This window comes from Oncorhynchus keta, unplaced genomic scaffold, assembly GCF_023373465.1.
Source record: "Oncorhynchus keta strain PuntledgeMale-10-30-2019 unplaced genomic scaffold, Oket_V2 Un_contig_18628_pilon_pilon, whole genome shotgun sequence".
NCBI classification, from domain to species: domain Eukaryota; kingdom Metazoa; phylum Chordata; class Actinopteri; order Salmoniformes; family Salmonidae; genus Oncorhynchus; species Oncorhynchus keta.
Genome location: NW_026281014.1, coordinates 12,412 through 29,220, shown reverse-complemented (window position 1 = coordinate 29,220; position 16,809 = coordinate 12,412). Strand labels below are relative to the sequence as shown.

The following is a 16,809-nucleotide window of genomic DNA, read 5'->3' as shown; positions in this document are numbered from 1 at the left end:
CTCCTTGTCCGTCTACAAAGACTTTCAGGTGAAAAACACAAACATTTTACGGTTATCAAACGTGACAATGAATTCATTCAATAAATCGGTTGATTGTGTCTTACCTTGATACTGAAGTGTGAATCCTTTATTTAGATGACTCCTGTCGGTCACAAAATGGAGTCTGAGCCAGTTCTTGTTGCTGATGACGGGCGCTGGTATATTCACACCAGATAACCTGCAGGTAAAGATACAGACATAACAGCCTCTGTAATCTGACGGGTTCAATCACCTGTCATGTCTGTCCTGTTCCAGACTATCTGTTTCTCCACATGTACACGACCGCTGTTACTTCAGGGACAAGAAGAGAAAGAGAAACAACCAGTATCTGCTATCTAAAGAACAGGGTTATCACACACAGCTGTTATAGTCTATAACAACATGGTTATCACACACAGCTGCTGTAGTCTATAACAACATGGTTATCACACACAGCTGTTATAGTCTATAACAACATGGTTATCACACACAGCTGTTATAGTCTATAACAACATGGTTATCACACACAGCTGCTGTAGTCTATAACAACAGGGTTATGAGACACAGCTGCTGTAGTCTATAACAACATGGTTATCAGACACAGCTGCTGTAGTCTATAACAACAGGGTTATCACACACAGCTGTTATAGTCTATAACAACATGATTATCACACACAGCTGTTATAGTCTATAACAACAGGGTTATCAGACACAGCTGTTATAGTCTATAACAACATGATTATCAGACACAGCTGATATAGTCTATAACAACAGGGTTATCACACACAGCTGCTGTAGTCTATAACAACAGGGTTATCACACACAGCTGCTGTAGTCTATAACAACAGGGTTATCACACACAGCTGTTATAGTCTATAACAACAGGGTTATCACACACAGCTGTTATAGTCTATAACAACAGGGTTATCACACACAGCTGTTATAGTCTATAACAACAGGGTTATCAGACACAGCTGTTATAGTCTATAACAACAGGGTTATCACACACAGCTGCTGTAGTCTATAACAACAGGGTTATCACACACAGCTGCTATAGTCTATAACAACAGGGTTATCACACACAGCTGCTGTAGTCTATAACAACAGGGTTATCAGACACAGCTGCTGTAGTCTATAAGATCGAAACAAGATCATATTTTTAGAGAATATTAAAATGAGAGGAGGTTGTCAGAGACCTCCCTGAGCAGAGCAGCTTAAAGGCTCCAGTAGTTTTGTAATGACTGGTAGGAACATCACAGTAATGACTGGTATGAAAATCACAGTAATGACTGGTATGAAAATCACAGTAATGACTGGTAGGAACATCACAGTAATGTCTGGTATGAACATCACAGTAATGACTGGTAGGAACATCACAGTAATGACTGGTATGAACATCACAGTAATGACTGGTAGGAACATCACAGTAATGACTGGTATGAACATCACAGTAATGTCTGGTAGGAACATCACAGTAATGACTGGTAGGAACATCACAGTAATGACTGGTAGGAACATCACAGTAATGACTGGTAGGAACATCACAGTAATGTCAGGTAGGAACATCACAGTAATGACTGGTAGGAACATCACAGTAATGACTGGTAGGAACATCACAGTAATGTCTGGTAGGAACATCACAGTAATGACTGGTAGGAACATCACAGTAATGACTGGTAGGAACATCACAGTAATGACTGGTAGGAACATCACAGTAATGACTGGTAGGAACATCACAGTAATGTCTGGTAGGAACATCACAGTAATGACTGGTAGGAACATCACAGTAATGTCTGGTAGGAACATCACAGTAATGACTGGTAGGAACATCACAGTAATGACTGGTATGAACATCACAGTAATGACTGGTAGGAACATCACAGTAATGACTGGTAGGAACATCACAGTAATGACTGGTATGAACATCACAGTAATGACTGGTAGGAACATCACAGTAATGTCTGGTATGAACATCACAGTAATGACTGGTAGGAACATCACAGTAATGACTGGTAGGAACATCACAGTAATGACTGGTAGGAACATCACAGTAATGACTGGTAGGAACATCACAGTAATGACTGGTAGGAACATCTGGTAGGAACAACACACAACTGTAGACTGTAATGACAGTAATGTCTGGTAGGAACATCACAGTAATGACTGGGAGGAACATCACAGTAATGACTGGTAGGAACATCACAGTAATGACTGGTAGGAACATCACAGTAATGACTGGATGAACATCACAGTAATGTCTGGTAGGAACATCACAGTAATGTCTGGTAGGAACATCACAGTAATCACTGGTAGGAACATCACAGTAATCACTGGTAGGAACATCACAGTAATGACTGGGAGGAACATCACTGCCAGAGGTTTGTGCTGGTTTGTCTGGCTAACCAGGCCAGGGTTGAGTGGCATCCTAACCCATTTACACTGCACTACTTTAACCAGGGCCCATAGGGCCAGAGACAGAGCCACACTATATAAGGAACATAGTGCACTACTATAACCAGGGCCCATAGGGCCAGAACCCAGAACCACACTATATAGGGAACATACTGCATTACTATAACCAGGGCCCACAGGGCCAGAACCAGAACCACACTATATAGGGAACATACTGCATTACTATAACTAGGGCCCACAGGGCCAGAACCACACTATATAGGGAACATACTGCCTCCCTCCCTCCCTCTCTCCCTCTCCACCTGCCTCCCTCCCCTCTCTGGTTTGTCTCCACCTGCCTCCCTCCCTCTCTCCCTCCCCACCTGCCTGCCTCCCTCCCCCTCTCTCTCCACCTGCCTCCCTCCCTCTCTCCCTCCCCGACCTGCCTGCCTGCATCCCTCCCTCTCTCCCTCCCCTCTCCCACCTGCCTCCCTCCCTCTCTCCCCCCTCCCCCCTCTCCCTCCCCGACCTGCCTGCCTGCATCCCTCCCTCTCTCCCTCCCCCCCCTCCTCTCCACCTGCCTCCCTCCCTCTCTCCCTCCCCGACCTGCCTGCCTGCATCCCTCCCTCTCTCCCTCTCCACCTGCCTCCCTCCCTCCCCCTCTCTCCCACCTGCCTGCCTGCCTCCCTCTCTCCCCCTCTCTCCCTCCCCCCCTCTCTCCACCTGCCTGCCTGCATCCCTCCCTCTCTCCTTCCCCGCCTCTCCTCAGCTTCACACACAGTCAATGCAACACAATACAAACCCAACACACAGCTATTAAACAAGGTTTCTTGTTTTCATTTGTCTTTTAGAAATGGAAGTTAAATCCCCTTTGTTACCACAGAGAGAGAGAGAGAGACGTTGCAGTATGGTAACATCAAAAGGTTGAATAATGAAACAATATTTCTATATTCCCCCCCCCCAAAAAAAAATTGGAAGGGTCTGTGGATACTTAATAAAGAACTATCATGTCGAATTCATTTTCTAATTTGTGATGTAACTAAGCGTCACGGATGGAACATTCATTACACACACTTGGCCCACGGATGGAACATTCATTACACACACTTGGCCCACGGATGGAACACGGATGGAACATTCATTACACACACTTGGCCCACGGATGGAACATTCATTACACACACTTGGCCCACGGATGGAACATTCATTACACACACTTGGCCCACGGATGGAACATTCATTACACACTTGGCCCACGGATGGAACTTGGCCCACGGATGGAACATTCATTACACACACCCACGGATGGAACATTCATTACACACACTTGGCCCACGGATGGAACATTCATTACACACACTTGGCCCACGGATGGAACATTCATTACACACACTTGATGGAACATTCATTACACACACTTGGCCCACGGATGGAACATTCATTACACACACTTGGCCCACGGATGGAACATTCATTACATTACATGGAACATTCATTACACTTGGCCCATGGAACATTCATTACACACACTTGGATTGTATTTGTATATTCATTACACACACTATGTGCCCTTTGTTCACTGTGGTCCATTATTGTTTCTCTGTGGAACCGTTGGGGATGGAACATTCATTACACACACTTGTGTTGGAACATTTGTGGAACATTGTGGAACATTGTTTTGTTTTGTGTTGTGTTGTGTTGTGTTGTTCATTACACACTTGGCCCACGGATGGAACCATTACACACACTTGTGGATTGCCCACGGATGGAACATGATGATTGGCCCACGGATGGAACGTCTTACGTGGCCCACGGATGGTGTTCATTACCATTGGAACATGCACACACTTGGCCCAGTTGTATTTGTATATTTATTGTTCACTGTGGTCCATTATTGTTTCTCCGTTGTGTTTTTGTGTTTTTTGGGCTTTGGGGCCTTGTGGATTGCGCTGATGATTACGGGTCTCGTCCCGTAGTGTTAACCATTGTGCGAGTGTGTTATGTATTCGAGGTACTCTCCGCTCTTTTGTTTTGGGCTTTGGGGCCCTTGTGGATTGCGCTGATGATTACGGGTCTCGTCCCGTAGTGTTAACCATTGTGCGAGTGTGTTATTTATTCGAGGTACTCTCCGCTCTTTTGTTTTGGGTTTCAACCCTGTGTTTTTGTTATGTGATTGTTTGGTTTTCGTCCCCGTGCCTTTACACGGCAAGCCGTAATTTGGGTTAACATTTTTTTTTAAACTATTACACATTCCTCTGAATCATTTATTCCAGCGTGACAATAGGGACAGTATAACAACATAACTGTATCTCTGAATGTGTATATTTCCCAGTGATAAGATTTACATATAGATGTTGTGGAACTTATATGATTAAATACGAAACTATTTGTGAGAAGATGTAATGTGATGTTAGCCTTCTAAATGAGTGAATTGTTTTTCAAATAAAATCTTAACCAAGTCAGTGGCCACACCCACGTGAGCCCAGACATTATGACAAAAGGAGAGAATGTCCTTTTCCCCCGAGTGCTTAAGGTCTGGGGAGTTTCCTGGCCACGGACCCAAAATATTGATGTTTTGTTCCCGAGCCACTTAGCCTTATGGCAAGGTGCTCCATCATGCTGGAAAATGCATTGTTTGTCACCAAACTGTTTCTGGGTGGTTGGGAGAAGTTGCTCTCGGAGGATGTGTTGGTACCATTATTTATTCATGGCTGTGTTCTTAAAAATTGTGAGTGAGCCCACTCCCTTGGCTGAGAAGCAACCCCACACATGAATGGTCTCAGGATGCTTTACTGTTGGCATGACACAGGACTGATGGTAGCGCTCACCTTGTCTTCTCCGGACAAGCTTTTTACGGATGCCCAAAACATGTGTGTGTGTGTGTGTGTGTCCTGACATTCCTAAGCAAGCTCTGTACTGGTGGTGCCCTGAACCCTGAACCCGCAGCTGAATCAACTTTAGGAGACGGTCCTGGCGCTTGCTGGACTTTCTTGGGCACCCTGAAGCCTTCTTCACAACAATTGAACCGCTCTCCTTGAAGTTCTTGATGATCCGATAAATGGTTGATTTAGGTGCAATCTTACTGGCATTCTGGAATATATGCAAATTGCCATCATACAAACTGAGGCAGCAGACTTTGTGAAAATTAATATTTGTGTCATTCTCAAAACTTTTGGCCACAAAACTGTAGTAATCAATTTGTAAGATATTCTGTTTGTGTGTTTATTTAATCTGTGTGATTATTTAGTTAGTTAGTTAGTAAATAAATAATTAAGCCAATTTGTATGTTGCTCATTCATCATTGATGTGTTTGTGCAGATATCCAAGGACGACATTCAGAATGAGACAATAATTAAGCCAATTTGTATATTGCCGATTCATCATTGATGGGTTTGTGCAGATATCCAAGGACGACATTCAGAACGAGACAATAATTAAGCCAATTTGTATGTTGCTCATTCATCATTGATGGGTTTGTGCAGATATCCAAGGACGACATTCAGAACGAGACAATAATTAAACCAATTTGTATATTGCTGATTCATCATTGATGGGTTTGTGCAGATATCCAAGGACGACATTCAGAACGAGTCTGACAGTAAATAAGATTTCGTGAATTGACGTAAGAGATATTTATATCTTTAGAGTTTAGTCGGGAGATAGTAACTCGTTAAATAACTTTTTTCCGTGGTGCCCCAATTATTACTACCTCAATTATTACTACCTAGATTCGTGTCCTGAATCTACCTAGTGTCCTGAATCTACCTAGTGTCCTGAGTCTACCTAGTGTCCTGAGTCTACCTAGTGTCCTGAATCTACCTAGTGTTCTGAATCTACCTAGTGTCCTGAATCTACCTAGTGTCCTGAATCTACCTAGTGTCCTGAATCTACCTAGTGTCCTGAATCGGGTCACATACGTAGTGTTGAAGAGGAAACAGAGAAACACTGTCAGTGTTAAAAAAAGAGAGAGTTTGATTGGATGGAATCTAAATACCACACAAGGATAACAGGATGAATGTCATCAAAATAACTAGAACTCAAATGTATCGTGTCTTGTGTCCTTCTGTAGCTCAGTTGGTAGAGCATGGCGCTTGTAACGCCAGCGTAGTGGGTTCGATTCCCGGGACCACCCATACGTAGAATGTATGCACACATGACTGTAAGTCGCTTTGGATAAAAGCGTCCGCTAAATGGCATATATTATTATATTATTATTATTATTAAAACTGTTTGAATGATGCCTGTGAGTATAACAGAACTCATATGGCAGCAAAAACCTGAGAGAAAAAATACCAAACAGGAAGTGGGAAATGTGAGGTTTGTAGGTTTGCCCATCTAATATACAGTGTCTATGGGGTCATATGACACTTCCTATGGCTTCCACTGTCAACTGTCTTCGGGAACCTTGTTTGATGCTCCTACTGTGAAGGATGAGGGAATAAGAGCTGATTGACGCGCCCCCCCCCGAGTTAGCTGCCTTCCATTGCATTTCTACAGACAAAGGAAATCTCCGGTTGAAACATTATTGAATATTTATGTTAAAAACATCCTAAAGATTGATTCTATCGTTTGACATCGTTTCTATGAACTGTAATAGAATTTGTTGACTTTTCATCTGGCCTGCGCGTCATGAATTTGGATTTTGGAACTAAACGTAAAGGAGGTATTTGGACATAAATCATGGACTTTATCGAAACAAAACAAACGTTTATTGTGGAACTGGGATTCCTGGGAGTGCATTCTGATGAAGGTCATCAAAGGTAAGTGAATATTTATAATGCTATTTGTGACTTCTGTCGACTCCACAACATGAATATGGAGACGGCTTGTTTTGTTGTCTGAGCGCTGTACTCAGATTATTGCATGGTGTGCTTTTTCCCGTAAAGTTTTGCTGATTAAAGAAGCAATAAAACCCTCCTTCTATAGACTAGTTGAGTATCTGGAGCATCAGCATTTGTGGGTTCGATTACAGGCTCAAAATGGCCCAAAACAAATAACTTTCTTCTGAAACTCATTAGTCTATTCGTGTTCGGAGAAATGAAGGCTATTCCATGCGAGAAATTGCCAAGAAACTGAAGATCTCGTACAACGCTGTGTACTACTCCCTTCACAGAACAGCGCAAACCGGCCCTACCCAGAATAGAAAGAGGAGTGGGAGGCCCCAGTGCACAGCTGAGCAAGAGGACAAGTACATTAGCGTGTCTACTTTGAGAAACACACACCTCACAAGTCCTCAAATGGCAGCTTCATTAAATAGTACCCTTCAAAACACCAGTCTCAACGTCAACAGTGAAGAGGCGACTCCGGGAGGCTGGCCTTCTACGCAGAGTTCCTCTGTCCAGTCTCAACGTCAACAGTGAAGAAGCGACATTGGGATGCTGGCCTTCTACGCAGAGTTCCTCTGTCCAGTCTCAACGTCAACAGTGAAGAGGCGACTCCGGGAGGCTGGCCTTCTAGGCAGAGTTCCTCTGTCCAGTCTCAACGTCAACAGTGAAGAGGCGACTCCGGGAGGCTGACCTTCTAGGCAGAGTTCCTCTGTCCAGTCTCAACGTCAACAGTGAAGAGGCGACTCCGGGAGGCTGGCCTTCTACGCAGAGTTCCTCTGTCCAGTCTCAACGTCAACAGTGAAGAAGCGACATTGGGATGCTGGCCTTCTAGGCAGAGTTCCTCTGTCCAGTCTCAACGTCAACAGTGAAGAGGCGACTCCGGGAGGCTGGCCTTCTACGCAGAGTTCCTCTGTCCAGTCTCAACGTCAACAGTGAAGAGGCGACTCCGGGAGGCTGGCCTTCTACGCAGAGTTCCTCTGTCCAGTCTCAACGTCAACAGTGAAGAGGCGACTCCGGGAGGCTGGCCTTCTACGCAGAGTTCCTCTGTCCAGTCTCAACGTCAACAGTGAAGAGGCGACTCCAGGATGCTGGCCTTCTAGGCAGAGTTCCTCTGTCCAGTCTCAACGTTAACAGTGAAGAAGCGACTCCGGGAGGCTGGCCTTCTACGCAGAGTTCCTCTGTCCAGTCTCAACGTCAACAGTGAAGAAGCGACTCCGGGAGGCTGGCCTTCTAGGCAGAGTTCCTCTGTCCAGTCTCAACGTCAACAGTGAAGAGGCGACTCCGGGAGGCTGGCCTTCTAGGCAGAGTTCCTCTGTCCAGTCTCAACGTCAACAGTGAAGAAGCGACTCCGGGAGGCTGGCCTTCTAGGCAGAGTTCCTCTGTCCAGTCTCAACGTCAACAGTGAAGAAGCGACTCCGGGATGCTGGCCTTCTAGGCAGAGTTCTTCTCTCCAGTGTCTGTGTTCTTTTGCCCATCTTAATCTATTGTATTTATAGGCCAGTCTGAGATGTGGCTTTTTCTTTGCAATATTTATACGTGTGACTTACCACAACAATATCATGTGACCGTATCAAGTGTCCAACACTTAAATATATGGCGCATGCATCTGTTTATGTACTGCACATGTGCACCTCCCTGAGGTTTCAACTCAGGTTGCATGGCCTTAATTAACTTACGTATGGAATACTTTGTGATAAGTGTGTGTGTGTAACAGTATATGGGGCGGCAGGGTAGCCTAGTGGTTAGAGCATTGGACTAGTAACCGGAAGGTTGCAAGTTCAAACCCCCAAGCTGACAAGGTCGTTCTGCTCCTGAACAGGCAGTTAACCCACTGTTCCTAGGCCGTCATTGAAAATAAGAATTTGTTCTTAACTGACTTGCCTAGTTAAATAAAGGTTAAAAAAAAATATAAAAAATGTAAAAATCAAGTATGCTAATGTAAGTTTGTGTGTAACAGTATATCAAGTATGCTAATGTAAGTCTGTGTGTAACAGTATATCAAGTATGATAATGTCAGTCTGTGTGTAACAGTATATCAAGTATGATAATGTCAGTCTGTGTGTAACAGTATATCAAGTATGATAATGTCAGTCTGTGTGTAACAGTATATCAAGTATGCTAATGTACCGGAGTGAAGGCATTTGGGCGGAGGTGTAAAATACTTTAAATACTTTAAAGTACTACTTAAGTCTGTTTTTTTGTTGTTGTTATTTGTACATTACTTTATTATTTATATTTTTTACATATTTTACCTCATAAAGAAAGTAATGTACTTTTTACTCCGTACAATTTCTTTAACACTCAAAAGTCCCACGTTACATTTTGACCAGGAGAATTGTCTAATTCAAACACTTATCAAGAGTGTGGTCACTCCCTGGTCATCCCTACTGCCTCTGATCTGGAGGACTCACTAAACAGAGAACATCCCTGGTCATCCCTACTGCCTCTGATCTGGAGGACTCACTAAACAGAGAACATCCCTGGTCGTCCCTACTGCCTCTGATCTGGAGGACTCACTAAACAGAGAACATCCCTGGTCATCCCTACTGCCTCTGATCTGGAGGACTCACTAAACAGAGAACATCCCTGGTCATCCCTACTGCCTCTGATCTGGAGGACTCACTAAACAGAGAACATCCCTGGTCATCCCTACTGCCTCTGATCTGGAGGACTCACTAAACAGAGAACATCCCTGGTCATCCCTACTGCCTCTGATCTGGAGGACTCACTAAACAGAGAACATCCCTGGTCATCCCTACTGCCTCTGATCTGGAGGACTCATTAAACAGAGACCATCCCTGGTCATCCCTACTGCCTCTGATCTGGAGGACTCACTAAACAGAGAACATCCCTGGTAACCTCTACTGCCTCTGATCTGGAGGACTCACTAAACAGAGAACATCCCTGGTCGTCCCTACTGCCTCTGATCTGGAGGACTCACTAAACAGAGAACATCCCTGGTCACCTCTACTGCCTCTGACCTGAAGGACTCACTAAACAGAGAACATCCCTGGTCGTCCCTACTGCCTCTGATCTGGAGGACTCACTAAACAGAGAACATCCCTGGTCATCCCTACTGCCTCTGATCTGGAGGACTCACTAAACAGAGAACATCCCTGGTCATCCCTACTGCCTCTGATCTGGAGGACTCACTAAACAGAGAACATCCCTGGTCACCTCTGTCTCTGATCTGGAGGACTCACTAAACAGAGAACATCCCTGGTCGTCCCTACTGCCTCTGATCTGGTGGACTCACTAAACAGAGAACATCCCTGGTCCATCCCTACTGCCTCTGATCTGGAGGACTCACTAAACAGAGAACATCCCTGGTCATCCCTACTGCCTCTAATCTGGAGGACTCACTAAACAGAGAACATCCCTGGTCATCCCTACTGCCTCTAATCTGGAGGACTCACTAAACAGAGAACATCCCTGGTCACCTCTACTGCCTCTGATCTGGAGGACTCATTTAAACAGAGAACATCCCTGGTCATCCCTACTGCCTCTGATCAGGAGGACTCACTAAACAGAGAACATCCCTGGTCACCTCTACTGCCTCTGACCTGGAGGACTCACTAAACAGAGAACATCCCTGGTCCATCCCTACTGCCTCTGACCTGGAGGACTCACTAAACAGAGAACATCCCTGGTCACCTCTACTGCCTCTGACCTGGAGGACTCACTAAACAGAGAACATCCCTGGTCATCCCTACTGCCTCTAATCTGGAGGACTCATTAAACAGAGATGCTTTGTTTGTAAATGATGTCTGAGTGTTGGAGTGTTGCCCCTGGCTACCCATCAATTTAAAAAAAATCAATTATGCCGTCTGATTTGCTTAATATCAGGAAGTTGAAATTGTTTATTTTGACTTTTGATATTTAAGTACATTGTGCCCCAGGCTATCCGTCAATAAATTTTTTTTTATAATTTGTGCCGTCTGGTTTTAATATAAGGAATTTAAATGATTTCTACGTTTACTCAAGTATGTCCATGTATTATTTTTTCCACCACTGGATGTGGCTCGGGGTTTTAGCAGTTATTCCACATGACCCATCAATTTAGACAAGTGTATCTGGGTAAGTATCAACTAATATTTATAGAACGTATTTTTTATCTTTTGACACTTTCTGTTGAAATTGATTTTTTCCTTATTGTAGGCTACTACCACTTTAAATCTTTATCACATGACCTCATGTGAATCCTTAAAGAGATGGGTGGGGCTAAAGGCTTAATAAGAGGGCGTGAACAATGCTAAATGGGTGGGGCTAAAGGCTTAAGAGGGCGTGAACAATGTTAAATGGGTGGGGCTAAAGGCTTATAAGAGGGCGTGGACAATGATGAATGGGTGGGGCTAAAGGCGTAAGAGGGCGTGAACAATGGGCGTGATCTCGACAGTCAGTGAAAATGACTTTGTGAATTCAAAAATACTAGGAGCTTTTCTAATCCATCCTGGCAGTGGAAGAAATAGGGTGTTCCTCTGGGAGTTTAGAAGGTAATTGATTTCACATAACGTGACCTTTTCTGCACACTGAGCCATTTTACTGAAATCTAAATGACACAAATATTGTAGGAAGAATGAAAAAAAAAAGCATTCAGTTTCTGAGACACTCAACGACCGCGTCCCAACCGGCACTTTAAACCCCTTTTACAGGGAGCCTTGGTCAAAAGTAGCGCACTAGATAGGGAATTATTGAGCCACTCTGAAATGTCTGCATTCCTGGCTGCACAATGAACTCTTCAATGTCTAGGGCTTGGGGACTGGGTAGGGTTATAACTTAGAGAGGAAAGGTCTAGGGCTTGGGGACTGGGTGGGGTTATAACTTAGAGAGGAAAGGTCTAGGGCTTGGGGACTGGAGACTGGGTGGGGTTATAACTTAGAGAGGAAAGGTCTAGGGCTTGGGGGCTGGTTAGGGTTATAACTTAGAGAGGAAAGGTCTAGGGCTTGGGGACTGGGGACTGGGTAGGCAATAACTTAGAGAGGAAGGGTCTAGGGCTTGGGGACTGGGTAGGGTTATAACTTAGAGAGGAACAGGCTTGGGGACTGGGTAGGGTTATAACTTAGAGAGGAAAGGTCTAGGGCTTGGGGACTGGGTAGGGTTATAACTTAGAGAGGAAAGGTCTAGGGCTTGGGGGCTGGTTAGGGTTATAACTTAGTGAGGAAAGGTCTAGGGCTTGGGGACTGGGTAGGGTTATAACTTAGAGAGGAAAGGTCTAGGGCTTGGGGACTGGGTAGGGTTATAACTTAGAGAGGAAAGGTCTAGGGCTTGGGGGCTGGTTAGGGTTATAACTTAGTGAGGAAAGGTCTAGGGCTTGGGGACTGGGTAGGGTTATAACTTAGAGAGGAAAGGTCTAGGGCTTGGGGACTGGGTAGGGTTATAACTTAGAGAGGAAAGGTCTAGGGCTTGGGGGCTGGTTAGGGTTATAACTTAGTGAGGAAAGGTCTAGGGCTTGGGGACTGGGTAGGGTTATAACTTAGAGAGGAAAGGTCTAGGGCTTGGGGACTGGGTAGGGTTATAACTTAGAGAGGAAAGGTCTAGGGCTTGGGGGCTGGTTAGGGTTATAACTTAGAGAGGAAAGGTCTAGGGCTTGGGGACTGGGGACTGGGTAGGCAATAACTTAGAGAGGAAGGGTCTAGGGCTTGGGGACTGGGGACTGGGTATGCAATAACTTAGAGAGGAAGGGTCTAGGGCTTGGGGACTGGGTAGGGTTATAACTTAGAGAGGAACAGGCTTGGGGACTGGGTAGGTAATAGCTTAGAGAGGAAAGGTCGAGGGCTTGGGGACTGGGTAGGGTTATAACTTAGAGAGGAAAGGTCTAGGGCTTGGGGACTGGGGACTGGGTAGGCAATAACTTAGAGAGGAAGGGTCTAGGGCTTGGGGACTGGGGACTGGGTATGCAATAACTTAGAGAGGAAAGGTCTAGGGCTTTGGGACTAAATAGGCAATAACTTAGAGAGGAATGGGCTTGGGGACTGGATAGGTAATAACATAGAGAGGAAAGGTCTAGGGCTTGGAGACATCTGTTAAAACTAGAGATATCTGTTAAAACTAGAGATATCTGTTAAAACTAGATATCTGTTTAAAACTAGAGATATCTGTTTAAAACTAGAGATATCTGTTACAACTAGAGATATCTGTTACAACTAGAGACATCTGTTAAAACTAGAGACATCTGTTAAAACTAGAGATATCTGTTAAAACTAGAGATATCTGTTTAAAACTAGAGATATCTGTTAAAACTAGAGATATCTGTTAAAACTAGAGATATCTGTTTAAAACTAGAGATATCTGTTAAAACTAGAGATATCTATTAAAACTAGAGATATCTGTTAAAACTATAGATATCTGTTACAACTAGAGATATCTGTTAAAACTAGAGATATCTGTTTAAAACTAGAGACATCTGTTTAAAACTAGAGACATCTGTTTAAAACTAGAGATATCTGTTAAAACTAGAGATATCTGTTTAAAACTAGAGATATCTGTTAAAACTAGAGATATCTGTTAAAACTAGAGATATCTGTTAAAACTAGAGATATCTGTTTAAAACTAGAGATATCTGTTAAAACTAGAGATATCTGTTAAAACTAGAGATATCTGTTACAACTAGAGATATCTGTTTAAAACTAGAGATATCTGTTTGTTTGCATGGGCTGTGTCTCAATCCACAATCCATGAAGGTCGCCCTTCATATCCTCCTATGTCGCCCTTCTCACAAAACCGTCTGTAGTGGGGTGTGCCTAGTAGTCGGCCAAAATGAGTATCGTAACGAATACGGACAATTATCTGAATCCGATTTATGATCAGAGTATTTTTTTTGTTGTTGTAATTTTCTGTGATATAAAGAAGAAGAAAAAACGTTGTGTTGCCAGGATCTTTCTCATATCAGTCGTGTCCGAGGTTCCACGTGGTCCATATAACTCAACTGGCTGTCGGTTAAGAGAAAGGCGGGCTTTACGTTGATCCTGTTGTTTCTGATTGGATAGAGTGAACCTGTATTTCTCAGAGAGAATGCCAAGAGTGTGCAAAACTGTCTTCAAGGCAAACGGTGGCTCTGCTTTTAAGAATCTCAAATATACAACAACTAAAATGTGTTGGTTATTACATGATTCCATATGTGTTATTACATGATTCCATATGTGTTATTACATGATTACATATGTGTTATTATATGATTCCATATGTGTTACTACATGATTACATATGTGTTATTACATGATTCCATATGTGTTATTACATGATTCCATATGTGTTATTACATGATTCCATATGTGTTATTACATGATTCCATATGTGTTATTACATGATTCCATATGTGTTATTACATGATTCCATATGTGTTATTATATGATTCCATATGTGTTATTACATGATTCCATATGTGTTATTACATGATTCCATATGTGTTATTACATGATTCCATATGTGTTATTACATGATTCCATATGTGTTATTACATGATTCCATATGTGTTATTACATGATTCCATATGTGTTATTACATGATTCCATATGTGTTATTACATGATTCCATATGTGTTATTACATGATTCCATATGTGTTACTACATGATTCCATATGTGTTATTACATGATTCCATATGTGTTATTTCATAGTTTTAATGTCTGCACTATTATTCTATCGTGTAGAAAATAGTCTAAATAAAGAAAACCCCTGGAATGAGTAGGTGTGTCCAAACTTTTGACTGGTACTGCAGATATTCAGCAATCCTGACTCACCAGATACTCTCAATCAAATTCAAATGTATTTATATAACCCTTCTTACATCACCCGATGTCAGAAAGTGCTGTACAGAAACCCAGCCTAAAACCCCGAAACAGCAAGCAATACAGGTGTAGAAGCACAGTGGCTTTGAAAAACTCCCTAGAAAGGCCAGAATCTAGGAAGAAACCTAGAGAGGAACCAGGCTATGAGGGGTGGAGATTATAAACCTAGAGAGGAACCAGGCTATGAGGGGTGGAGATTATAAACCTAGAGAGGAACCAGGCTATGAGGGGTGGAGATTATAAACCTAGAGAGGAACCAGGCTATGTGGGGTGGCCAGTCCTCTTCTGGCTGTGCCGGGTGGAGATTATAAACCTAGAGAGGAACCAGGCTATGAGGGGTGGGCCAGTCCTCTTCTGGCTGTGCCGGGTGGAGATTATAAACCTAGAGAGGAACCAGGCTATGAGGGGTGGGCCAGTCCTCTTCTGGCTGTGCCGGGTGGAGATTATAAACCTAGAGAGGAACCAGGCTATGAGGGGTGGGCCAGTCCTCTTCTGGCTGTGCCGGGTGGAGATTATAAACCTAGAGAGGAACCAGGCTATGAGGGGTGGGCCAGTCCTCTTCTGGCTGTGCCGGGTGGAGATTATAAACCTAGAGAGGAACCAGGCTATGCGGGGTGACCAGTCCTCTTCTGGCTGTGCCGGGTGGAGATTATAAACCTAGAGAGGAACCAGGCTCTGAGGGGTGGCCAGTCCTCTTCTGGCTGTGCCGGGTGGAGATTATAACAGAACATGGCCAAGATGTTCAAATGTTCACAGATGACCAGCAGGGTCAGATAATAATACTGTGTAACTCTGATATTTCCTCCAGACAGTTGTGTTTCTCAAACACATTATAGGTATAACCAAAGTGAAGAGATCTGTCGGCGTGCCCTTGAGCAAGGCACTTAACCCTACATTTCTCCAGGGTTGCCGTTGACAACGGCAGACCCCTGACCGTGACCCCAACTCTCCGAGGGTGTCTCATAGGGGAAATGGAATATGCAACAAACAAAAATCACATTTCCATTTCACGAGTATAAAACACACTTGTATATATGTGTGAAACAGGACAAATATAAAAACTAAAACCTAATTATAATTATTATTTTTATTACATCAGTTGGCTTTAGTTTAAAAGTGTTATTAAATAATATATAATAATAAATGTATGCCATTTAGCAGACGCTTTTATCCAAAGCGACTTACAGTCATGTGTGCATACATTCTACGTATGGGTGGTCCCGGGAATCGAACCCACTACCCTGGCGTTACAAGCGCCATGCTCTACCAACTGAGCTACAAAAATAACAAAAACATAAACAATCCACTCACCAGATACTGGGCGGCTCTGATCCTTCTATCTCCAGAGAGCCGTGTTTGTCCTCTATCTGGAAGTCGGTGAACACCAGTGAGATGGTGTCTCCGGGGTCAGCCAGCACCGTCCACTTACATTCCCCAGCGTTGGACAGGTCACTGAGGAATTCAGGGCTGGAGATGATCCCACTGGACCCTCTCAACGTCCCGCCACACGTGTTCTCAGCTGTGGTGGTGGGCGGAGGGGAGGGGGGGGGGGGGAGTCCCCAATTAGTTAAATAGCTTAATAGAAAATGACTCAAGTAAAAGTGAAAGTCACTTAAGTATCTAAAGTAAAAGTATACATCAATAATTTCAAAGTGCTTATATTATATTATGCAAAACCAGACGGCACAATTTAAATGTTTTACAGAGAGCAAGGGGAACACTCCAACACTCCAAACACTCCAACACTCCAACACTCCAAACACTCCCAACACTCCCAACACTCCAACA

At 43.7% G+C, this 16,809-nt stretch overlaps 1 protein-coding gene across 1 annotated transcript; it reads right to left on the bottom strand.

The window, feature by feature from the left end:
- Nucleotides 1-24: 24 nt before the first annotated feature.
- On the bottom strand, nucleotides 25-16,540 carry LOC127920205 (CUB and sushi domain-containing protein 3-like; the record flags this gene model as incomplete). The annotated part of the gene is made up of 2 exons (XM_052504004.1): nucleotides 25-217; nucleotides 16,333-16,540. Coding segments are annotated over 2 exons (401 nt in total), but the record flags the coding sequence as incomplete, so codon positions are not given.
- Between the last annotated feature and the right edge of the window lie 269 nt (nucleotides 16,541-16,809).